Source organism: Monomorium pharaonis, chromosome 3 (genome assembly GCF_013373865.1).
Source record: "Monomorium pharaonis isolate MP-MQ-018 chromosome 3, ASM1337386v2, whole genome shotgun sequence".
Lineage (NCBI taxonomy): Eukaryota > Metazoa > Arthropoda > Insecta > Hymenoptera > Formicidae > Monomorium > Monomorium pharaonis.
This window is the reverse complement of record NC_050469.1, coordinates 3,502,513-3,527,218: the sequence shown is the minus strand read 5'-3', so window position 1 is coordinate 3,527,218 and position 24,706 is coordinate 3,502,513. Positions and strand designations below refer to the sequence as shown.

The 24,706-nt window shown below is 28.8% G+C and overlaps 4 protein-coding genes across 6 annotated transcripts in view; 3 read left to right on the top strand and 1 right to left on the bottom strand.

Annotated features, from left to right (window-relative positions):
- Nucleotides 1-903, top strand: part of LOC105839870 (vanin-like protein 1) — a 28,368-nt gene extending 27,465 nt beyond the window's left edge. Inside the window, exon 11 of one of the 2 annotated variants that reach the window (XM_036284844.1) lies at nucleotides 6-903. The gene's annotated coding sequence lies outside the window, so the exon portion shown is untranslated. The remainder of the gene's footprint in view (nucleotides 1-5) is intronic. The other variant, XM_012686475.3, reaches the window with a different exon arrangement.
- A 2,458-nt stretch (nucleotides 904-3,361) lies between these two features.
- On the top strand, nucleotides 3,362-7,498 carry LOC118644046 (vanin-like protein 1). Of its 2 annotated transcripts, XM_012686577.3 has the most exons (8): nucleotides 3,362-3,630; nucleotides 4,108-4,182; nucleotides 4,293-4,430; nucleotides 4,544-4,690; nucleotides 4,959-5,119; nucleotides 5,201-5,415; nucleotides 5,494-5,598; nucleotides 5,678-7,498. In XM_012686577.3, exons 2-8 carry the CDS (start codon nucleotides 4,123-4,125, stop codon nucleotides 6,436-6,438), a joined length of 1,587 nt encoding a protein of 528 aa, XP_012542031.1. In that variant the 5' UTR covers nucleotides 3,362-3,630; nucleotides 4,108-4,122; the 3' UTR covers nucleotides 6,439-7,498. The 2 variants fall into 2 exon arrangements, with proteins under 2 accessions (XP_012542031.1, XP_036140740.1); XM_036284847.1 differs by lacking the exons at nucleotides 3,362-3,630; nucleotides 4,108-4,182 and having other exon boundaries at nucleotides 4,313-4,430; nucleotides 4,572-4,690.
- LOC105839935 (cytochrome b-c1 complex subunit Rieske, mitochondrial) lies at nucleotides 6,927-9,296 on the top strand. Its single transcript, XM_012686594.3, has 4 exons — nucleotides 6,927-7,049; nucleotides 7,622-7,762; nucleotides 7,922-8,099; nucleotides 8,593-9,296. Exons 1-4 carry the CDS (start codon nucleotides 7,046-7,048, stop codon nucleotides 8,882-8,884), a joined length of 615 nt encoding a protein of 204 aa, XP_012542048.1. The 5' UTR covers nucleotides 6,927-7,045; the 3' UTR covers nucleotides 8,885-9,296.
- Nucleotides 9,297-9,896: 600 nt separating this feature from the next.
- On the bottom strand, nucleotides 9,897-24,555 carry LOC105839942. The gene is made up of 20 exons (XM_036284660.1): nucleotides 24,152-24,555; nucleotides 23,159-23,226; nucleotides 22,146-22,212; nucleotides 21,759-21,822; nucleotides 21,550-21,608; nucleotides 20,932-21,084; nucleotides 18,025-20,672; nucleotides 17,570-17,664; nucleotides 17,330-17,509; nucleotides 16,170-16,387; nucleotides 15,606-15,826; nucleotides 14,839-15,092; nucleotides 14,259-14,470; nucleotides 13,228-13,457; nucleotides 12,589-12,683; nucleotides 12,300-12,485; nucleotides 11,947-12,167; nucleotides 11,320-11,537; nucleotides 10,855-11,108; nucleotides 9,897-10,300 (listed from the first exon to the last, which is right to left on the bottom strand). The coding sequence occupies exons 7-20, from the start codon at nucleotides 18,256-18,258 to the stop codon at nucleotides 10,084-10,086; spliced, it is 2,835 nt and encodes a 944-aa protein (XP_036140553.1). The 5' UTR covers nucleotides 18,259-20,672; nucleotides 20,932-21,084; nucleotides 21,550-21,608; nucleotides 21,759-21,822; nucleotides 22,146-22,212; nucleotides 23,159-23,226; nucleotides 24,152-24,555; the 3' UTR covers nucleotides 9,897-10,083.
- Nucleotides 24,556-24,706: the final 151 nt, after the last annotated feature.

Below are 24,706 nucleotides of genomic sequence, written 5' to 3'. Positions count from 1 at the left end.
TCCAGCTCTTCCTTCACCAAATTTCAGCGTGTGTTCTACGAGTAAAAGGAAAGGTTTTATGCAAATGCGAGCTCGAGAATGCTTTATTAAATGACACTAACAAAACGTCACTCGAGAGAGATGCTATTACGCTATTGTATGCTAACTACTTTATAATTCTTTGCAGCCAATTGTTTTCTAATTAAACCATCATGATAGAATAATAACGCGCCATTCCAAAGTCCATGATACTAAAAAATTATATTTTTAATTATTGGAAAAACAATATTACGCAAAAATAATTTGTTACTAATTAATGGAAATTCTTTCGTTCGTAAATCTCGAAGTCCTATATTGACGATTCACGTTAATCTTTATTGGATTTTCTAATGTAATGTACTATTCAACGTAATTGTAAAAAGTGATTAATTTCAACTGATAAAATTATTTACAAAATTTCTAATTCTTCAGTGAGCAAACTATCCGTATATAGCAATAGAAAATTTGATTAAATATTGCTTATAAATTAACATTATTTGTGTTCACATCTAGAACATTTAAGCTGTACAATATCAACTAAAAGTTATTGAAATTTAAACACAGCAGATTACTTAAATTAATCTCCACGCGCAAAATAAAATATAAATAAATAAATAAAATAGATCAATTTGGATTACATAAGAAATTCAACTATTATAAAGTAACCGAGTAACGTATAAATTTTGTAAAATATTTATTGCAGTTGTATTAAATATGTAACAACTTACTCAACAGATAATGTTCTTTAAACATTTTTTTACTTTACTTTTTAATTATACATTCTACCATTTATTTAAAGAAATAAGATTTATGTTTATTAAATATTTATGTTACATTAAGTCCATGGCCAAACCAGCAAAGTTAACTAAATAATAATCAAAAAAACCAAAACATGAAAAAATTTTCTTCAAGTATTAAAATAAACATCCATAATAAAAAAATTTATACACTGACAGAAAAGAATGCTTAACTCAAATAAATATTTATTCGAATAGTACCAATAATATATTTTATAGAAAATAAATAATATTTATTTCAAATAAACAATATTTTCTAAATTATAGAAAGTATTACTTGTTTTAAATAAGTATTATTGATTTTCAATAAAATGTTATTGGTACTATTCGAATGAATATTTGAGTTAAGCATTCTTTTCTGTCAGTGTACATTTTTATTATTTATAAAAATATTGTGCCTAAATACGTCATTATTTATAAAAATGTCTTTTTTAATATTCTTTAAATGTTAAAAACAGTTTTCAAACGTTAAAATATATATTTATTAAACATTAAGCAAAATATTTTATAAACTTTAAAATAAATTTTTGTTTTATAAAAGAAGAGAAACTTAATATTGTTAATGTTTTTAAAAATGTCTTCAATAATATTTTCAAATATATTGTAGAACACATTATTTTAAAAACATTATTTACGAATTGAGAAATGTCATTTAATTCACAATCCTACTTTTTCATAAAATTTATAAGCAATTACAAAACGCAATTTTATATAAGAATCAAAATGCAAACAAAAAGTTTTTTAATAATTGTGCTTAAATTTTACAATTTTTAGAATTTTAATAATACTTTGAAAGATGTGACATATACCTTAAGCTCATATTTTGCCGACAAAGTTTGTGAAACTAACTTAACAATAGATTAAACGCAGAAACCTAATAGAAGCAAATCAAACACAGATTCTGTCCTATTTCTGTCGACAATCTGAGTTAAACTATGTAATATGTCAAAGTTCGTTTGACTTCTACTTTCAATTGGCTATCATATTTTATTGACAAACTTTGTTACAATTCTGCCAATATTCTGCTAACAGCATTATATGTACTAAAACCTTAAATTTCAAATGCACTAAAAAATATGGTACACTAATAAAAATACACACAAGTTTAAATAATAATTAAACTAAAAGCTGCGTAAAATTAATTTCAATCAAATATTTGGTTAATAAAACTAAAACTAATTAAACTCTAACTTTACTTTACTAATTACCAAATTAATGATAACTATACTACAACAGTAATCAACCATTTACTTATCTTTTAGTTGAGTTTAATTATATTAATCAAATATTTAATTAAAACTATTTTATCGAAATTGTAATTATTATTGCCACACTCTTTAGTGTACTATAATATTGTTTCAGAAAGTTATCACATCAATTAAAAAAATTATTTTAATGCTTCAACCACTTAAAATATTTTTTTATTCATTTTTATGATAATGTTTCATTATGCTTCAAAGCGAAAATATTTTTAAAAATATCAATTCTTATTTATTGTATTTATTTTAATTTACTTTAATTTATATAATTTAAAAACAAAATATTGTAAAACAAAAGTACAAAGTTGTATCTCTCCTCTTTAAAATTTAATACATTTTTGAAACTTCTCTGTAAGATTTTCTTCAGTAGAATACAGTAAAACTCCGATTATTTATATTCCATTTATTATGCACAAGCTCGTTCTGTCACTTCCAAAATATGTAATAGTTAAATTATCACCCAAACCTTTATTTTATAGATACTTTATATAATTCCCATAATAAAAACTCATGCTCAATTTCAGTTTTCTGTAGCTATCAATTCTAATTATAGAAACTATAAACTAACAAACACTAAAGTAGAAAGAACTAGTAAATCTCTATTATTCGCTTCCTAAAAAAAAATTAATTTATAGTTGCATCAGAAACTGATGTTACAGCAGTTTGCGTCAATAACTTGTAATGTCTCAGTGACTCAATACGAGAGTCAGTAACTGATAACATTTTTCAATTGTCAATCAATTTAATAATCAGTGATTGTATATAGTCACTGATATACATATAGTTAGTTGCTGAAATACTATTCAGTTTTAATGATAATTTTTTATTAGTAACTAGTAAAAAATTGTTTCAACATACTAATTGTTTTGTTGTTAATTATAATTAAATCTATCAGTTAGTCAGTTAATGTCGTTTTTTATCAGTTTTTGGAATTTTTTCTTGAGAACAAATCTCAGTGGGAAAGAAAGAAAGAGAGTGGGAGAAAGAGAAAGAAAAAGAATCTCATTTCTGCATTTACAATAATAAAATATACATTGTATAGTACTTTCTGACATTACAATGATTAATTTTACACTTGATATACATAGAACTATATTAGATAAATGGCCATAAAAATTTTGATAGAAATATATTTACAATTGCTTAATTGACATCACCTTCTTGTTGACATATTTAAAACATTTAAGATAATTCTTCAAAATTATTTCACAAGAAGTCATCCAATACCCTTTCTTTTCAAGTGAATACTTCACTGACACTGAATTGCTGCGCGTGCGCGAAAAATATAATTGTCACATTGAAGACACGAGTCACGCTAATGATGATGCGCATTGAACGTATTTGTAAGATATAAAACCGATGTACGCGCTCTCCCACCACTTGTCTTTCACGTGACTCTCGTCGTCAATCTGACAACTTTGCGAAACCGAGCTCAGCTCACTCAGCTGAGCGAATATAAATACAAGCCAGATTTGTACTACTTTGCACATAATTAAATTAATATTAATTCGATATGACGAGTTGATAAAAAATGCCTCGCAGTTTATAGATTGAAGGTATTTATGGTGTTTTATAAGAAAATAAAGTCATAAACGTTTTAAATCAAATAATAACCTAGATAAATTACACTGAACAACATTTCGCAAATAATGCATTTTAACATAAAAAATTTTTATCGTTAAAACTTTCTATTAGACGCTTTGTTTTCTCAATAAAATATTGCAAAATGCTTTCTGTTTTAAAAAATTAAACTTTTTATAAAATAATATTGAAATATTTTATATTTGATGTAAAACATTATATATTTGCTAAAATATTTAAGTAGATGTGAATAGAAATTGACTGTATGACATAAATTTATTTTCTTTTAAATTAAGAAAAATTTGTTTTAAAAAAATTGTTCAAAATTTAGAATTTTAATCTTTAATATATCATGTTCTCAAATCATCATTTTATTATATAAATTATTATTTATGTTTTTTTATTAATTTTTTCATATATAACGCTTATGTATCAAGTTTTTCTTTTGACAGTTGAGATTGTTGAATATGGGTCAGCACTGGATTATAATTCATCTATTAGTAATATGTGCACATTTATCGCACCAGGTAAGGCAATTTTTCTTTTAGTAACTATACATTTTTAATATGTCAAACATATCATCCACTCTGAAACAAACTAAATTCTATAAACTGTACATATCCATATTTTATTACAGAAATCAACACCAGATGCAACAACTTATGTAGCGGCTGTAGTAGAGTATCCCCCAAAATATTTAACAAGCAGCAGTGAGACTTTGAAAGTAAATTCTGATGCATATGTCAGACTTATTACAACAGCAGCTCAAATTGAAGTAAGTCGGAAATATTTCCAAATGTTTATAGACTACATGTCAACAAATTAGTGTATTCTTGCTAATACATTCTATATTACAAAAATTATTTCAAGCATCTGAATAAATTTTAGAAAGCTGATATAATTGTTTTCCCCGAAGATGGTTTGACAACAGTTCATTTGCCAGAGAGAGAAAAAATGGAAGACTGGACAACTGTTATTCCTAGTGCCTTAGAAAATTACACACCTTGTAATCAAAACTCTGTTGGCGTTAGCGAGGTATGTATTCCATGTACATATCATACAATTCTTTATTGTAAGAAATAAATCTCTCTCTTTTTCTTTCTCTCTCTCAATGTACAAGTCTGAAATATGATTGTAATTGCAACTAACTACATTTTATAATATAATTATGTAAATTTTTTTGTAAATTCCAGTAATGATCTTGATATTTACTTCCGATTTCTACTGAGATTCTCTTCACTTAGTCTGTGGCGAACTATACATGTTTAATTACATTATTTAAAAGGAAACTTTTAATCCGTAGACATTGAAAAAAATATCATGTGCTGCAAACGATAATGAGATCTATGTGATAATCAATATTGCTGAGAAAGCAGCTTGTACTGCCTCATCTTGTCCAACAGACAAAGTATTCTATTACAATAGCAACGTTGTATTTGATCGCACAGGAAAGATAATTGCCAGGTATTTAGTTTTTTAGTTGATAATTATTTTTGCAAGATATTTCGTAATGTTATGAACAAATTATTTAATTACATTTAACAGATATCGTAAAACACATCTTTTTGAGGAACATCAATTTAATGTAACAGCTGTACCAGAAGTAGTGATTTTTGATACTGACTTTGGAGTAAAATTTGGAACTTTTATATGCTTTGATATTTTATTTTACGAACCTGCATTGAACTTAACAAGAGATCATCAAGTTACTGATATTATATTTTCAACAGCATGGTTTTCTGAGGCACCATTCTTAACAGGTAAACGAAATATGGTAGAATTTTTCCTCTTTTTTAATGAAAACATAATTCGCGTATAAATGTCATTAATTATTCCAGCTATACAAACGCAAGCAGGATGGTCATTTGCGGAGGACGTAAATCTTTTAGCTTCAGGTTATAACAGACCCGGCTCAGGCAATGCCGGTAGTGGAATTTATTTAGGTGTGTAACATTATATTCTACATTTTAAATATGATTCTTCTATCATGCAAATATATATACGTGATAATCTGTCATGCAGGTCGAAAAGGAATCGGTAAAGCAATAATACCTACTACTACGCATGAAAAAATATTGATATTTGAAGTACCTAAAATAAAAAAGAGTACTGAATATAATAAAAATCATCATGATCATTCAGAGGAAACTGGGCAATATCACGGAAAAGAGTATATACACGACGAATTACAGAAAAAGTGGGAAGACGACAACACAGATAAAGATAAACTATTCTTGTTACATGACAATATTCACACATTTGAAACATTTTCCTTGGAAAGAAATGTCACGAAAACTATCTGCCAGAATGGCTTCTGCTGCGACTTTAAAGTAGAAATTGCAAAAATAGACCCAAATATAAAATATCGTTTGGTGGTCTTTAATGGTATTCGTCTTTATTCTGTTGTTAAAGCCGGTGTACGTGCATGCGGCATAGTACAATGCTCAAATGAATCCATTTCATCATGTGGTTCTGTGCAAGAGTCGGAAATGACATTCAGTAACATTGAAATCATGGCAACGTTCCATGATTATAAAAACGATTTGATTATGCCGTCTACATTAAAGTCAGATTTACATCCGCTAGAAAATTGGGCATTTAATGAACACGCTCACGACAATCATTTGCACGTTAACATGTTCTTAAATAAAAATACAAATAATTTAATAACATTTGGAATATATTCGAGAGACTTTGATAAAAACAATGCAAATAGAACATCGTTTTATATTATTAATTATATTATAGCGTTATTAGTGACTTTACTGTTGTCAAGATTTTAATTTCAATATTTATATATAAAACACATTTTCTATTTTCGTTTATTAACAAATAATTAAAGAACTTCTTTTTGAAATACTTTCCGAATTATTTTTCAATACAAAAAGAAAGAAAATTAGATTAAAAGTTAATTTTTAATTAGAACTTTGTTTGATTCGGCAATTATGGTATGTACAATATGAGTGATTTTTTGAAGATTATATATGTATCAATTTTTTTGTTGATCCACTAATTATGACTTGTGTAATACAAATGAAGATTTTTAGAAAATTATATTTTTAGAAAATATGTTATACTTTTGATAGAAACATATACAAATATATTACAATTCAATAGCGTTAATCTTTGTATTATTGTTAATGGTTGTGAAATTATTATTGTGATTATATTAAAATGATGTAGTTGTTACAAACTATAGATCTGTTTTTATAGTTGAATTGGAGTGTACGCACTCTGTACTTAAACTAAAATAGATATTAATTTAAAAATTCTGAAAGTGAGAAGAAAAATTCTAGTACAATCCAGTGCGGCAATAAAAAACAGACCTCATTGATTGGTGACTTTGACAATTGAAGTGAGAATATATGAATTTTTGAAAACTTCAATCAAATGTGTATGTATGCTAAATATTTTATAGCCACATAATAATAAATGTACGTTTAAAAAGTATATGTTTTATCATTAGTAAAAATGTTGTTTTCACGAAAATACGCATTTCATGTTTTTATTGCGAATTATGATACACGCCTGTTATCTTTTCTGCAGTTAAACCCAATTAACTGTAAGTAACTAATTCTATGTAAAAAATAAAATCTGTTATGTAATTTATCTATAAGAAAATTTGAAATATATTAAAATATAAGTAACCACTTTTTAAATTATTTTATAATTATTTTAACTATATTCGAAAAACTGGAGATTTCGATAAAAGAAACACAATGATATACCTGAGAGATTATCTCGTCTCTCAACTAATTGATCTTAATTAGTCTACGATAATGTATTAATTATGGTTTATATAGTGAATTTATAATTAATTATTAATAAATAATTATTCCACAATGATATTTACAAATAATGATAAAACACTAACCCAAAAGATGATACAAATAATATGATTGATAATTTCAGTTTTTGTCTTTCATGAATAATAGTACTAATTATTTCCATGTTATTTTGATGTAGACTTTAAGAGATTACATAGACGTGCCTATACTGATATACCAAGACCCAACTTTGATGAATATCGACGAAAATCCAATACCGATGTGTTAGCTCCGAAAAGTGCCGACGAACGGAAAGCACTGAGAAGTGCCGTCTCTTTTGGTAATGAACTGTAAAAAGTTTAATCATACAGCTTCTGTATTTTATTTCACTTATCGATATTTTGTATTATTAAAATATGTCCCCCATAACAGCAATAATTCATTTCTAGAATTTTCAATTAAATAAGTACTTATGTACAATTAAATACAATATTTTTAGTTGGTTGCATTGCCGGATTGTACAGCTTTAAAGCACACTTATTGCATTACGTATTATTCTTGATGCCCTCACGAGATATCATAGCAGAAGCTCAACTGGAAGTAAAATTGAACGGTATTCCGATGGGAAAAGTATTAATCGTTAAATGGCGCGGCAAACCTGTTTTTATCTATCATCGGTAAGCAAATCAATACATATTTTAACAATTAGGTGAAAATAGAATGAAGCGGACACACATATCACACAGAATTGCCATTATTATAAATGTTCTAGTTGCTAGATCTTTTTGCTCAATGACATAGGTCAAATGAATATAAAGTTAAATTTCTTTTTTAGAATCTTCAATTTTTACAAGGTAAATTGTCATATTGTAAATTTATCTTGGAAACTTTCTGAGAAATTTATTTAAAAAGTAAAAGTAAATTTAAAAAATGAAAAATTTACACAAATATCTGAAAAAATCACTGAAAAAACATGTAATATGCGCAACTACAATTGCATAGTAAAATAATTAGTGTCAAAAATATCATTTTTATAGTAATTACTATAATAATAGTAATAATAACCATATAATAAATTCTCTAAGTAAATTGTCTGTTTTAAAAGCAAATTTCCGCTAATTGATAGATGTAATAAATGTTATTTGATCGCTGACAGAGCTAATTTTGCAGGCCACAATCGATCATCGAGCAAGAGAGAGCAGTGGACCTATCAGAGCTACGTGATCCGGAAAAGGATGACGATAGAGTGAAAAGATCGGAATGGCTGGTAGTAGTGGGTATCTGCACGCACTTGGGATGCGTGCCGATCCCGAATGCCGGCATCATACCGGGCGGCTTTTTTTGTCCATGTCACGGCTCGCACTTTGATGCAGCCGGTCGCATACGAAAAGGTCCGGCGGCGACCAATATGGAGATCCCCGAATACACATTCATAAACGACGACACTGTCATTATTGGATGAGATGCGTCTTCCAATCTTTCGAAATATAGATATTGAAGCATATTAAATAACGAGATTATCGATCGTATGTACAGAATCAAGAGGCACGGTAAATTATATGCCTCGCGCCATATAATTTACATTGCAATAAATTTATATATTTTTGCTAGAATTTCAGAAACATGATAATTATATAAACGTAATTTTATATTTCCAATGTAATTTTATACTTCGATATGTTAGAATAATAGTAAAATTTCAATTTTCAAGCAATGCCCTACATTATTATAATTAATTTTTAAAATATTATCTTGCATCAATATACGCTGTATACGCACCGAGAAAACTGTCCGATAAATTGTTTTGAAAAGTAATAAATGGATATTAATTTATGATTATTTAGGTCCAATATCAAAAAAAAAAAAAAATTATTTATTAAAAAAGTGATAAACAGATATTTGTTTTCCATTTATTTTCGAACATTCCGATGATTTCATTCCCAACAAAACATGGTCGAATTTTTATCCTATTTAAATATCCGTTTGTTATTTTTTGATAAGATAATCCAATTATTATTCTCTAGAAATTTTTCTCAGTGCGCTATTTATTTATTCTCATAACATATGTTTAAATTATATTTTCGAATTAGGGAATTAAAATCGCATTTCTATAATCCTAATATTGAATACGCGTCGATTAGACTCTTTTCTGCGCATCACGTACATGGGCAACACTTTATATAAAATAAATAAGAGAAGTTGTGAGACTTAGCAGTTCAGTGTATTATGTTTGCGCTTGAAATACAATAGCATGTTTTATTGAAATATAATATTTCTCGTGGCATCTGTCCTATTGTTCATGTTTATTTGTAATATATGTATATGAATAAAAATTGACTTGGAAACTGACGCTCTACTAAAAGTGAATTTAAGTATTTCTGTTAAAAAGTTCATGAGTACAACAAAAAAAGATAGTTTTTGCACGTAATGATTATAAAGATATATTGAAACTCTATTCTTAACATATGGACTTTCATATCTTTCTTATCCCTTATAAAAACTAACCAATTTAATACTGTATTAATTATAATAAGCATCAGAAGCATTATTAAAATCTACATACATTTAGTTACGAAATTAATTATGATTTAAGAACTTCTTAATACTAATTAATTACAAATAAATCTATAGATTTTTGCAATCAGATATAAGTAAAAATAATTACAATTGCTTTAATTGATACGCATATACAATTTTTTCAATTATAAAAATAATGAAAGCAATAATCGCTCCACACCACATTGTTGCATTTATTAAAGATACTTGATGCATTTCAATTGGTTGTGGTGTAATGTTACCATAATTTCGTTTAATTCCGTTTTCCAACCAACGATTTTTTAATAGTTTTAATAGTCCAATTTCCATTAGTTTAAGTAACCTGTTTATTAAAATTATTTATTAGAATATAGAATTAAATTTGCTGTACTGAATAGAAATTAAAACTTTAATATTGATGAAATAATGAGTAATATTTATATCTGTTTATATACATATATAAAAGGGATATAAATATCGAGTATCTTTCCTAGACAACACAGGATAAAATTATAGACATAAGACGTCTTTTACAAATAAGCCTAAAAAACATCTTAAAAACATCTTTAAAACGTCCCAATTTTGAACATTGTGCTATCTAGGTTATTATCAATACTGATATGTATTGCATGGATTGCTACCCGGGCATATTGTTTGGCCAACAGTTAGTCAATATTGGGCTAATGAAGGGCTATGAATAAAAAATTCTGTATTCGATTGAAAGTTATCCTAAATTATAAATTAAATAATTTTAACAAAAGTTATACACACACACACATATATATATAAACTAAATTGGTTGAAAAGAATTTATATAATATGCTGCTGATTCCTTAAAATATATATTTACAAAAAAACCCATCTAGAATATTTTTATTTTTTATAGAGATGTTTTACCCAAGGTCGATGGTCCTTTTGTATTTAAAATTTTTCACAATGCCAGAAGCTATCCATGCTTGACCATAAGAATCACCAACATTAATCAAATGACATGCAATATCTCCATTCGCTTTATGCATTTCATCGGCTTGAAGTATAGCATATTTCTTTTTCTTTGAGAAACATGCCATTTTATGCATATCCTTAATTGTTGATGCTATGCTCAAGCGTTTTGTCTTCCTTACTTCTGGAATTGGATCCTTATCACTGAACTATAACATATAAATACAAAGCACTCAAACTTTTAAGTTTTATATACAAAGTCTTAAATGCAAAAAAATCTCTATATTAATTATGTTCTCTACAAAAATATAATTCAAAATATATTTTAAAATTTTTATTTAAATTATATTTTGAATAATATACAGTTTTATATTTTTTATATCTTTAAATTAATAAATTATATTAATATAAAATATATACCATAAGCATTGATGCTGTTGTTGTATTAGTTAGACCAATAACATTGTATTTAGTATTGGCCACTAAAGAACTGAAACTGTCAAACGGTAGCACAATAGTGGATTTCGTTAGATAAATAAATAATAAAGCACCAAATGACATAAATATTATAGAACAAAACAGTCCCAACGTTACTTCTAATATCCTCGATTTTCCATTTGGATACTGGGGAATATAACCTAGTGCATTATTCAAGTTAATAACTATTTATTACATATACATATATATAATAAATTTGAAACGTGTTGTTTTTTACAGATATTTAAAAATACTTTTTAAAATTGAATACAATTTATATGTAAGTTAATGAAAGAGAATATTTCAAACACAATAATGTAAACATATTATATCTCAAATATATGTATTACATAAATTAAATTTAGAATGGACATTTTACAAAAATTAGATTTACAATTGAATATCCTACATAACATTTTTTAATTAAAATAATGCTACAATTTTTCTACATACGTTCCTATCTGGGTATTCTTTCCGTACATCTAATTTTACATGTACATACATTTCTTTTACAGTGTAACTTTGTTTCTTAAGAACAAACAACAATCTCAGTTGTTTATTCATACATACCTTGATTGCAGAGATTTCCAAAATTATAAAATAAGTGTTCGCCGAAAGTCACATTTTTATATTTATCTTTATTTCTTTGTCTAAAGATATATTGTATCAAAAATGTGCATAGACTCAGTAGTACATATGTAACCAATACAATGCACCATACTTTCCAAGAAAACACTTTTGCTACCCACATATTGTCCTTTATCATATCCGATCGAATATATAACTGATAGCTATAAAATTATTTTACAATTATTCTGTTATCTGTGATATATAATTTAATTTATTAACTACTATACAGAAGTTCGAATAAGTATTTAAAAATTCAAATAAAGAGTAAAAAAATTTAATAAAATTAAATTTACTTGTTTATCCAAAAAGGTGTTGCAAAATCAACAGCCAGTAATCGCCTTGGCAAAGTTTCTAGCTTTGGTATGGCAATGGTTTCGTTATGAAAAATAATACCTAATAATCCGTCAAAAGACAATTTATTTTCTTGTGTTAAAACGGGCTTACCCAGGTAGTCTACGTTTGCTTTCATTGGTTGCAATCTAAAAATATAAAATATCTTTTCATTAATTCACATCATTAGTTATGTTAATGTTCAATCTCACAACATAATTTATTCTCGTGATCTGATCCATATGGTCTTACGTAAAGTTTAGCATTTCGGAAAGTAGATTCCACGTTTCTCCACAGAGTCCTGTAACTTTTGCATTATTATCATAAAACTGAAAAAAATGCGGCTCCTGAAATATGTATAATTGCTGAAGTGATCGTCCAATTTATCAATTTATAATCTTAATGTACCGTTATTTATTCAGTAACATTTATTTAATGTTTTTTCAATGTGAAAATATTCTTTATGTGCTCTCATAATCATATTTATGTATAATCATTAAAAAATTCTAATTAAAATTAAAAATACCATGCTTTTATTATTAATTAATGATTAATTATTAATTATTAATTATTATATTAAATATAAATTTTTTTGTGTCAAAGTTTTCTGTCATTTTATTTTTTAATATTTATGAAAACAAGCTTAGAACTTTAAAATATCGGAAACTAAAACAAATATATTTCAAAAATATCTATTAAGGTAAGTCGAAAAATCTAAAAAATCTGATCAGAAAGAACAAAATAGTGGAAAAGTTATCTTTTAAATAAAACCTCTAAAACCGCTTTTTTTAATTAAACAAATATTAATGAGTCAATTTTAATAAGAAATCTAAATATTTCGTAAATTAATAACATTTAAAAATAATCATCTGATATTTTATAAAAACATACCTGAAAAGATGTTAAAGTCAAGTTTTGTAATTGAAAATTATGGGCCTCAATTGCTCGAGTTTGTCTGAGGCGTTCTTGTTGCATTGCGGCATAAGTCGGTACGTTAGAAATTGGTATAAAAGTCTTCTGTGTTTTACTCCATATCACACCATTCATTGTTTTAGAGTTTTTAGACGATAGCAAAATTTCATACAATGTGAGAGACGTAATAGTTTTATATAAATTAATGTCTTATAACACTATTAATGTCTTATAGAGAATTTGCAGAATTATTGTTTATTAGGTACGTAATTCAAAATTTTTATTATCTGTTGACATGTCATTTACTATCAATTTGAAAAAAACGAATGATTATTTATGATAATCAGATTAATTTCTGTGATTAGATGAAGAAAGTGCCGTGTAGCAGTATATTATTTTAGATAAGATCTTACTTCAAATCGCATCCTTAAATTATTATTCGTTACTTCTGTACCTATTTTAATATAAACAAATACACGAAAAAACGATATTTATGCAAAACATATTTTAAATAAAAGTAAAACAAATAATAATACTAAAATAAAATCACTGTAAAAGTATACAGACTATTTTATACGTTTGTCTTTTAACACTGCTAACTCGCAACAGATATCCCACATTGGAATTTATATTTAGTTTACATAATTCACCCGTGATTAATCAGATTTAACTTTCATCGCTTAATGCAAAACTGTCATACATTAAATATTTTATGCCTTCAGCATATGTTGTTAAAATAATGCGAATATTGAAGCGATCGAAATCAATTTTACTTGTCAAGATTTTTTATATAGATACAACTAATGGTTGCGTGTTCTACATATTGATTTTACGTAATGTGACTTTGATACTATAAATTTAGAGATTATCATATAAATTATATATAAAGGAATAGAAAGAGAGAGAAAGAGAAAGAGATAGAAAGAGAAAGAGAGAGAGAGAGAGAGAGAGAATTAAAAAGCTGCTAGCAAATTTTTTGTATAATTTGTGACAGTAAGAAGCAAAAAGTTACAGCTTGCGTTTATAAGCATACACAATTTTTTCAATTATGAAAATAATAAAAGCTGTTATCATTCCAGCACACATCATTAAAATTACTAAGAAAACTTGATCTATCGCAATCGGTTCAGGTGTTATAATATTATTGCTATGTTGGCGTCTCTCTGTCAACCAACGACGTGTTAACGTATTCCACAATCCAACTTCCTTTAATCTAAGCATCCTGTACATAAAATAAATTATTTGTTTAGATACCATGCATTATATTAAAATATAAAAAAGATATATAAAATGTCTAAAAATGACATAGTTTTACAGTGGAAATATATAAAATTGTGCGTTTCTTTAACAAAATTTAATAGCTTTTGTCTCTAATTATATAAATATCTTTAGATAGAGACTTACAATAACAATAGTAAAACCTGAGGTTAAACATTACACGAAAAAACATATATTTTTAAGAATTGGTTTCAAAATTATCAGTTACTATAATAATTAATTATTATAATTATTATAATCAGTTATTATAATTTAATATGCAACTTTTTACAATTTAATACACGATTATAAGTTACGTCGATATTTCTTTACCCAAGATCAATGGTTCTTTTGTATTTAAAATTCTTCGTAATACCAGAAGCTATCCACATCTTCAACAAAGATTTTCCAACTGGGGTTATATAACATCCAATTTGACCTCTTGCTTTATACTCATCTTCACCTTGGAGTACGGTGTATTTCTTTTTGCCTCTTATACATACCAATTTAAACATTTCCTCAACTGTTGATGTAATAACAACGCGTTTTGCATTACGCAACCGAATATAAGTTTGGTCGGAGCTTACCTATAAATATTTTAAATAATCAATATATACGTATTTATTTGTTTATTTTTATACTTATATTTATATTTATACTTATATTTATATTTATATTTATATATACACATAGTAAAAGTATTGTATAATAAAAAATACAAAAGAAATCTTTATTTGATGTAATTCAAAAATTAATAAAATATAAATTAATCTAATATAAAAATGATATATTGTTGTTAGTTATCGAAAGCAAAACATGTCCAATAAAATATATTTTAATTCAACTATTTGTACAAATACAAATGAATGTCTTGTTGAAGAAGCTAACGTTAATGATATAGAAATGTAAGTAAGGGGTTCTCAGAAAACCGGGAGTAAGAAAGGAGGAACTAACTAGACATACAATGGAAACTCACTAAGTTACTAAAGAAACAAATATAGTAAAGTCAGTGAATAGTAAAACTGACAGATGACATAATTAAATATAATTTCTCTCAACATACATAATTATTAGCATTGACATTAAATGTATTATAGTACCTTAAACGCGATATCTCCAATAGAATCTTTCAAGACAATAACGTTATAGGTAGTATCAGTCATCAAAGAGTTCAGAGTATTAAATGGCGGTTTAATATTAATTCTTTTTGCTATATAAATAAATAACAAAGCTCCAAATGCCATGGACAGTATAGAACAAAAGAGGCCCAGCGATATTTCTACTACTCTTGATCTTCCAATAAGACCATTGGGAATATAGGCTATTGTACAGTAATTATTACACTAATTAATAATCTTCTAGATTGTTACATGATTAAATATTACTTTATTTTTGATAAAAATTTTACGATTATAACAAACACATCTTTTTAATATTATTTTTAAATAATATTTAACTTTTTCTCGTAATAATTATTGTGCATTTATAAAATTTTAAATCTGACTTTCAATCACGTGAACTCTAAGAAAGTATAAATTTTGATTAAAAAATATGTAAAAAAATATCACACATAAATGTGATATTAAATAATATCTACATTGCCTTTTAATTTAGCAATATTTATAATTAAAGAACAGAAACAGAATAATAATACATGTTCATACCTTGATTGCAAATCATTCCAAAATTATAAAAAATATGATCGCTAACGGTCGAGCGTCTGCTGTTATTTCCAGTTCGTACAAAAACAGTTTGTGACCAAAAACTAAATGCGCTTAATAATAAAAGCATAACTAATATAAGGCACCATATTTTCCAGGAGAACACTTTTGTTATCCATGCGCTGTCGTGTATTATCTCTCTTTGAACATACAATCGGTGGCTGTTAAATTATTTTAAGATTATTTATCTAAGATTATAAGAATAACTTTAACATATATGTGTTTCCTTCTTTCAAATTGCATTAGTTCTTCTTTAACACTTAAAAAATACAGATATTTCTCTATTTATAAGTACTTCGGCTTGCGAATCTTCAGACTTATGATCAGCATGCTATTAATTAAAACTGAACTAGTACATTTTAGCTACTTCAACAAATAAAGCTAAGTAAGTACTATTATGTCGTTATCTCGATAATAATAATTCTCGTTTAAGTCATTGCATCTAAGCACTTTACTTACGGAACGAAGACTCAGTTGCGCATATTTAGGATTGATCGACAGAAGAAAGAATCAAATAATGATTCGGTAAAGTTATTGAAAATTTGGTTTTGAAAAAGTTGCAAAGTTTATGCGCAAATCTACGTGGATCACCTTTAGAAATGGTTTTGTAATCAGGAAATGCTTAATTTCTATTTCGTCAAGTTTGTTGCGCGTTTGGATTTACACTCGATTGCTTATCTTTTAACAATTGCGTCAATTGTTAGAATAAAAAAAAAGGATTTTGATTCAAAATAAAAGCTAATTTAATCTGAAATTAATCTCTTCTTTCGCTGTTGTCGTCCACCTTGAGAGGGTATTAGAAAGAGAAAAGAAAAAAAAGAAAAAACTTATTAACGGCAGTAATTGTCTCTGAGATTGGGGTCACTATTAACGACGACCATCGTAGCAATTCTTCAAATATTGTTACTGAATTATATTTCCTAAATTACACTAGAGAAAAGCTCTAAACCTCAGTCAAAAATAATTGCATATATAAAACTGAAATTTAAAAAACTAATTAAAATAACTGATTAAAATAAAAAAAACTGATCAAAGTCTTGAAATGTAAGTTCGTTGGAAGTAGAGAAATATCTATATATCATATTGTAAAGCAAAATATATACCTGTTCATCCATAAAGGTATTGTAAAGTCAGTAGCTATACGTCGAACATTGTACGTTTCGACTTTGGGTATCGCGATTGTTTCATTGCGAGAAATTATGCCTAATAATCCTTGTACAAAAACGGTATTGTTTCTCTCCGATGCACCTAAGCCACTTACATTTGATCTCACTGGTTGCAATCTGAGAATATGATATCCTTAGAATTATATTGTTTATTGTTTTATTATAATTCAATCTTACGTAAAATTTAATTTTTCAGAAAGAAGAGTCCATAATTCACCGCAAAGTCCTGTAACTTTCATGTCATTGTCAGAAAATTCAAAGAAATGTGGTTCCTAAAATATATAACCAATAAAATTATCATCTAAGACGCTTTAATAATATTTCCCAGTTTGTAATTTAATAAATTATATAGCGTTATTAGGCTGTCATAAAAAATAGTAACACATAATTTATTTTTTATAAAATTTTTTTTTTGTATTATATGTGTCAAATTAAAAATACGATATTTCTCTTATTGTTTGATATATATAACATTAGTATTAATTATATAATTATGCTTTTTATTACAATAAATTGAAAACTAAATATAAAAAATCTCATAAAGTTTAAATATAATAGTTTCAAATATATAAATTTTTTGTAATATAAAAATTTTCAAATAGACACTATTAGATATTGATTATGGAATATTAATAAACTGATTTTAATAAAATAAAAATAAAAGAATGAGGATATACAAAAACTCTAATTTGCGCTTCGTGAAAGTGTACCTCAAAAGATGTTAGAGTCAAGTTTTGCAGTTGGAAATTATGAGTTTCCAATGCTCGACTTTGTTTAAGACGTTCTTGTTGCAACATAGCGAACACCGGCACATTAGAAATTGGCACAAAAGTCTCTTTATTTTTGTTCCACATCACGCCGTTCATCGTGTATTGAACAGTGGCAACGGTCAACGTAATTGTGAATAAAGCTTATATGACAAGATACTTTGTCATGATTTGCAACGATAATGATTTATTATTTTGTTGCACAACAGTAATTGGAAGTTATCATCCTTTGTCCACAATATAATATAATAATAGGTAACAGAACGAGATAAATAAAATTGGTAATGTGTTGTTTTAAGTAACATATTTTCTTGAAATTTTTTTATGCACGAATCAATTTTAATTTAAAGCAACCTTTTTTATAACTAAGAAAAAAAGATAAAATATATTAACTGATATACTGCAATGTAATAGAGGAGAAAAAAGAATTATGAATCTTGGTTTTTTTTCTCCCCAATAACTCAGTAAATATTCATATGACACAATTAATAATTATAAATATTTCTTACAACTCACTACAATTTATTACAACTTACCATAAATTTTTGCTATTTTCACAAATTTGTAGAAAATTTTTATTTGTCATTAAAAGTTTTAATTTTTTTATAGAAATACGTAAATTATTATAAAAATATTTTTTACCGAGGAATATATATAATAAAAGTATACAATGTACTTAGTGCTTTGTAATAGTTTTTAGAAATCGTAGATCAAACCAAAGATATATCTCGCAGTACATTTTACTTACGTCATTTACTCATGACTAATTAATTTTAGTCACTATTCTCGCATTATTATACCTGTCATTAAAATTTTTCATATCTAATTTTTATATCAATTTAGTCACTATATCATTTGCAGAGTAAAAATGTATCTTTCAACCAAATTGCTCGATGTTTTAATGATACATGTTGATTTGTTATCAAACAGCGAAGCTAATGTTAAGACTAAAGGCCATTAGTATTATACATACATGTCATGATTTCACTAGTGAATAAAACATTGTAATCAATATATTATGAGCATCTTTAACATCTATCACAGATTATAAATAAAAAGATAAATATTAACTAACACATATTGTTACATAACGTTCAAAACGTCAAATAAAACAAATAATTCATTATCGCAGCATAGAATATATAAATTATCATAACCTTAAAATATATATATGTGTATATGTGTATATAATTTTTTTTATTACAGAGAAAACAGGCAAAGTTTGTATAATTTCATTCAATTCTTTAAATTAGCATTTATTCAATTATCATACTTAAACTGTAATCTCTCTGAAATTTCTCTCTCATCATACATTTCAACACTCACTTTAAATACCTTTTCTGCACTTTCTCCATTCTCATCATTTGTCTTCTCCCAAATAGCACAATGTCTAAAATCATAAGACATTTTAAAGACTCGATTTTAGGCTCTTTGTTCTTTTTTCATACATTTCCCATGGCTATACCTTTACTTCTAACTCTCTTTGCCTTTTCAATCCATCTATCATTTCCATTCTATTTCTTCTTTGCACACAAATTCTTATATTTCTACCCTATATTTTATTTATGACTCACTCGCTCCTCCTATCCTGTCCCATCTCTAAAACCTCATATAATACTTTAATTTCTTCAACAAGTCCCATCCCATTTTCTTTCCTATCTTCTTTTACAAGGTGTTTTTCAAAGTGTTTTTCAAATAATTTTCAAGGTTTTTTAGACCATTTTTCGATTTAAAAAGGGAGGGATAATGGAACAATTCTAACACCAAATTCGTGTTCAGCACATCAAAATACATAAGGATAGCTTAATGGAGTATTCTGTTCAAACAACTTTTTTGTATACCTGTGTAATTTATTGCAAAAAATAATTTCTCAGCCAGGATGGCCAGGCCTGACTGTGGTAATGTTTTTCACAATCTAAATAATTTATTACAAAAAATATTTTTTCAACCAGAATGGCCAGCCCTGGCTGAGGCACTATTTTTGCAATAAATTATGTACAGTTTTTTAAAAAGAAGAATCTTATAGATGCTTTTAAGCTAGATATCTAGCTAATTGCATTTCAACCGACAAAAGAGAGTATGTGAATTAGAAATTCTATTTAATCCTATTTATATCATTTATATTTGCTATCTATGTAATATAAGCAACTATGAAATTCTATATTACGTCTTTCTTCTTTTCTCTTTCTTACTCTTATTCTGTGTGTGTAACGCATGTACCTGTGCGAGTATAATCTCAAGCACAATAGTACACAAAATTTGGTAATAAAATTTGGATAATAAAATTTGGATAAAGCTCAAGATTATATACTTTTCATAATTTTTTAAAGCTTATCTATTTTAAGATAACAAATCCATAAAATTTTGTAATTATTTCAAATATAATTGTAATAATGTTGATACGATATATTTGATATATTTTTCATAGATTTGTTACCTTAGTAATACAAATTTTTATCACTTACCAACCGTTGCGCAACAGTGGAGTTACTAGCAATGTAGCTGTGATGATTCTGTAACATAAAAACACAATTTTCAAAGTAACGTTTAAACAAATTAATAATTTATTATTTCTACTCGCACAGAAATTTTGAATCGCTTTTCAGTTAAATATCATATTCTATTGAAATAATTATAAAAAATTTCAAGACAAAAATTAAGTTATATAATGTTTTAAATTAGAATTTTTATTTAAAAAATTTTTTTAATTATCGAAATAAAACTAATAAATGTGAAAAAAATACTTTTACGCAAGTAAACAATAAGGCTTACCGCAAAGTTGCTCCACCGACGCCTGATGTCCTCCTAGGCCTCCTTCTCCTATTTTGATATTGTCAGATTTCCTATTCTTCCTCTTCCTCACAAGTTATTAAAAAATAATTTGCTATGTCATTCGGAGCAACTCTCTTTCATGTTCCTCGCGTTCTGAAAATAATGTACAAGTGTAATTAAGATGTTTTTCGCACGGTTAATTTCACCTACCAAGTGATGTCATGACGTACGTTGCATAACTCGTTTTTAAATTCATGTTCATGAATGTTCTGTACATTTCTGAACAACAAATAATATGCATTTGTTTTTTCATAAAGATTGTTATCATAAAACTAGAATAAGTAAATTAATATCATAGGTAGACATCCACGCAAATAATTATTTGCTTAAATAATTGACAATAATCAGATTTTCGGCTATTATAATAATGCGAATATCTAATGTCTGTAATATTAATTCGTACACTCTAATGTTACATTATAAAATAATGATTATCAAACATAAAAGGTAAATCTATTATTTATTGTTTAATGTACAGAAAATATATGAAAATAAAAGCGGAATGCTTTTGCCATACATTACCGGCTAACCAAGTACTGCAATGTAAATGCTACCTACCAAATAAATATCGCTATGTCATCCGCCCTGGAACCGATCCATGTCAGAATTGTTACGATCTGCAAATGAGAAAAGAACACACATTAAGATTAGCGAAGGGATTCCTTTCCCGCGCGTTTAACGCGTCGCAATTGAATATCGCGCAATCGTGCGATCGCTTGAACGAATTTCGATCAAATTATAACGTAAAATTGATATGTGTTACTTACCAATTAAGTGATTCACGATGCCACTCGTTCCGGAATCGGTTCATTCGTCTGCATTCGTCGCGTTCTGAAAGTGATACACAAATTAAGATGACGTGAAACGGCTTCGGCTCTTTCGCGCGGTCAACTTCATAAAGCGAGTGCCGCGCGGTGCGATACGCCGAATGCTTTTTGCAGCATCGTGCGAAGAGGATACAAGAAGATTCGATACTGGCACCGCTGGGTACGCGTCCCTAACATGTCGATTGCCCACACGAATAATCGATAATGCGACGACTGTCTTTTTCCGAGTATTGCGAGTAACGCGTATTGTCCAAATATATTGAAAATGCATAAACGCAAAGTTAAGACTGGGAATTTAGTTCGAGATACAATGCAGATTTGACTTACCGAGTAGATATGGCACGACATTTGCCTCCGGCACCGGTTCACATCTCCACATCAGACTTGCTGCGATCTGCAAATGAGAAAGGAATGCGATTAAGATGGCGGAGGGATTCCTTCCCGCGCGATCGATTTCGCTCATCACGAATTGTCGCTACGAGTCGCGATCTTCACTCGAACGAGTGTTGACAGATACGCGTTCGAACGAATTACAACGCAAGATCGATACGTCTTATATTTACCATGCAATTAAGAGATTCGCGATGCCACTTAATTATCCCGGAGCCGGTCCATCTTGCGTCCGTTACGTTCTAACAGCGATACGCAAAAAGATGGAGTGAAACAGCTTCGTCACTCTCGCGCGGTCAACTTCACGTGTCAAAAGTGACGCCGCGTCCCGCGGTTAACTTCACGCGCCAATAGGCCTGTTCTTTTTAGCTGCACTGCTACACTGGTGCAACAAGTTAAAGTAAGGCCAAAGGCAGAAAACAAGACGTAGGTGTCATAGTCGTAGTCGTAGGGTAAGGCAGAAAAAAACGTAAGTCGTAATATACTACTATTCTAGAGTCTAGAATAGTATACTACGACATGTACAACTTACGTTTTTCTCTGCCTTACTCTACGACTACGACTACAATACCTACGTTTCGTTCTCTGCCTTCGGCCTAAGATAAATATATTTTTTCTGATTCCAATTTACTGCACCAATGCAGCAGTGCACCGAAAAAAAAACAGACTAAAAGTAACGCCGCGCCGCGCGGTTGGTGTGCCGAATCTTTTTGCAGCATCCCTGCTGCTAGCCATCCTCTCCGTGCAGCACGATGGTACAAAAAGATTCGATACTAGCATCACTGATACGCGTCCCTACATGTCGATTGCCCACACGAATAATCGATAATGCGACGACTGTCCTTTTCCGAGTATTGCGAGTAACGCGTATTGTCCAATATATTGAAAATGCATAAACGCAAAGTTAAAACTGGAAATTTAGTTCGAGTTACGATGCAGACTGGACTTACCAAGTAGATATGGCGCGACATTTGCCTCCGGCTGCTCCGGCATCGATCCACATCAGACTTATCGCGATCTGCAAATAAGAAAGGAATGCGATTAAGATGGCGGAGGGATTCCTTCCCGCGCGATCGATTTCGGTCACGATTGACGTGTCACTACGAGTCGCGATCTTCGCTCGAACGAATGTTGACAGATACGCACTCGAACGAATTACAACGCAAGGTCGATACCGTACATTATATTTACCAATTTAAGAGATTCGCGATGCCATTTATTCCGGAGCCGGTTCATCTTGCGTCCGTTACGTTCTAACAGCGATACGCCAAAAGATGGAGTGAAACGGCTTCGTCACTCTCACACGGTCAACTTCACGCTTCAAAAGTGACGCCGCGTCGCGCGTCCACTACCAGCGATGCAAGTATCGAATCTTTTTGCACCATCGTGCTGTACGCGGAGAGGATGGCTGGCAGCAAGGATGCTGCAAAAGATTCGGCGTACCGATCGCGCGGCACAGCGCTGCTTTTGGCGCGTGAAGTTAAGGTGCCTTTTCACGCTGACGCCTGACGCTCATTTTCCAGCGTCAAAAGACATCACGTGACTAAAAACAAAGATACTCATTCGTCATTTTTAGTCACGTGATGTCTTTTGACGCTGAAAATGAGCGTCAATGCCTGCGTGAAAAGGCACCTTTAATTTACGCGCCAAAAGCAGCGCCGCGCCGCGCGGCCGGTACGCCGAATCTTTTTGCGGCATCCTTGCTGCCAGCCATCCTCTCCGCGTACAGGACGATGGTGCAAAAAGATTCGATACTGGCATCGCTGATATGCGTCCTTTCAGTCGTCATTTTATTATAAAGACTATTGGATTCGATACGAATAGTATAATTTGACATTTTTTAGCAGTTTTATCATAGAATTAAATGAGCTATCGGAGCAGATCAAACTAATCGAATAATTATGATCGAAATTATCGTCTTAATTTCCCGTTTCGTTTCTTACCTTGCATCTGCGCTGCGATTCCGAGCCCGAGCAGTTGAATATGAGCTCAAGAATCTCGAGATGACGAGAATCGCCTTTGTCTCCGCACGATCAACTTCACCCGACAAGACTGATGTTGCTCGCGATGCGACAACGTTCCATATCTTGCTTTTAATTTCACTTAGAATAGACGTATTACATGCATTACATGATGATATGCTCATCGCGTTAATTATACGTGCGATACGTCGTCGACCGACCAAGTATTATGCGTTTTTTACAGATCATCGATATATTATAGTATGAGCATCATCATCGACTCTTTCTATACGCCATAGAAACTATATTTCAATTAATAGCAAGTATTAATACGAAATTGATTAGGTTTCGCTTAATTGTCTATGCTTGCTCTGCAATCATAAAATCATGAAATTATGATAGAATTTCATATACATAGCATAGAACGCAATCAAAATTGCGCGCATGTGTGTTTATCCTTTGGTCCAAACGTGTATGTAGCACATACGAACGCACACCAAAAAACGATGTTATTAACAATGTCGAAATATGAATGTA

Bases quoted from the DNA above. Each gene is read 5' to 3' on its own strand.
- LOC118644046 (XM_012686577.3), top strand. From the start codon at position 4,123: ATGGGTCAGCACTGGATTATAATTCATCTATTAGTAATATGTGCACAT. The intron at 4,183-4,292 runs GTAAGGCAATTT...ATTTTATTACAG, and splicing joins GTGCACATTTATCGCACCAG to AAATCAACACCAGATGCAAC. The intron at 5,416-5,493 runs GTAAACGAAATA...TAATTATTCCAG, and splicing joins TGAGGCACCATTCTTAACAG to CTATACAAACGCAAGCAGGA.
- LOC105839942 (XM_036284660.1), bottom strand. From the start codon at position 18,258: ATGAACGGCGTGATGTGGAACAAAAATAAAGAGACTTTTGTGCCAATT. The intron at 11,538-11,946 runs GTATGTATGAAT...ATAATGCACTAG, and splicing joins TGGAAATCTCTGCAATCAAG to GTTATATTCCCCAGTATCCA. The intron at 10,301-10,854 runs GTAAAACATCTC...TTTAATAAACAG, and splicing joins AAAAGGACCATCGACCTTGG to GTTACTTAAACTAATGGAAA.
- LOC105839935 (XM_012686594.3), top strand. The intron at 7,763-7,921 runs GTAATGAACTGT...CAATATTTTTAG, and splicing joins GAGAAGTGCCGTCTCTTTTG to TTGGTTGCATTGCCGGATTG. The intron at 8,100-8,592 runs GTAAGCAAATCA...CTAATTTTGCAG, and splicing joins CCTGTTTTTATCTATCATCG to GCCACAATCGATCATCGAGC.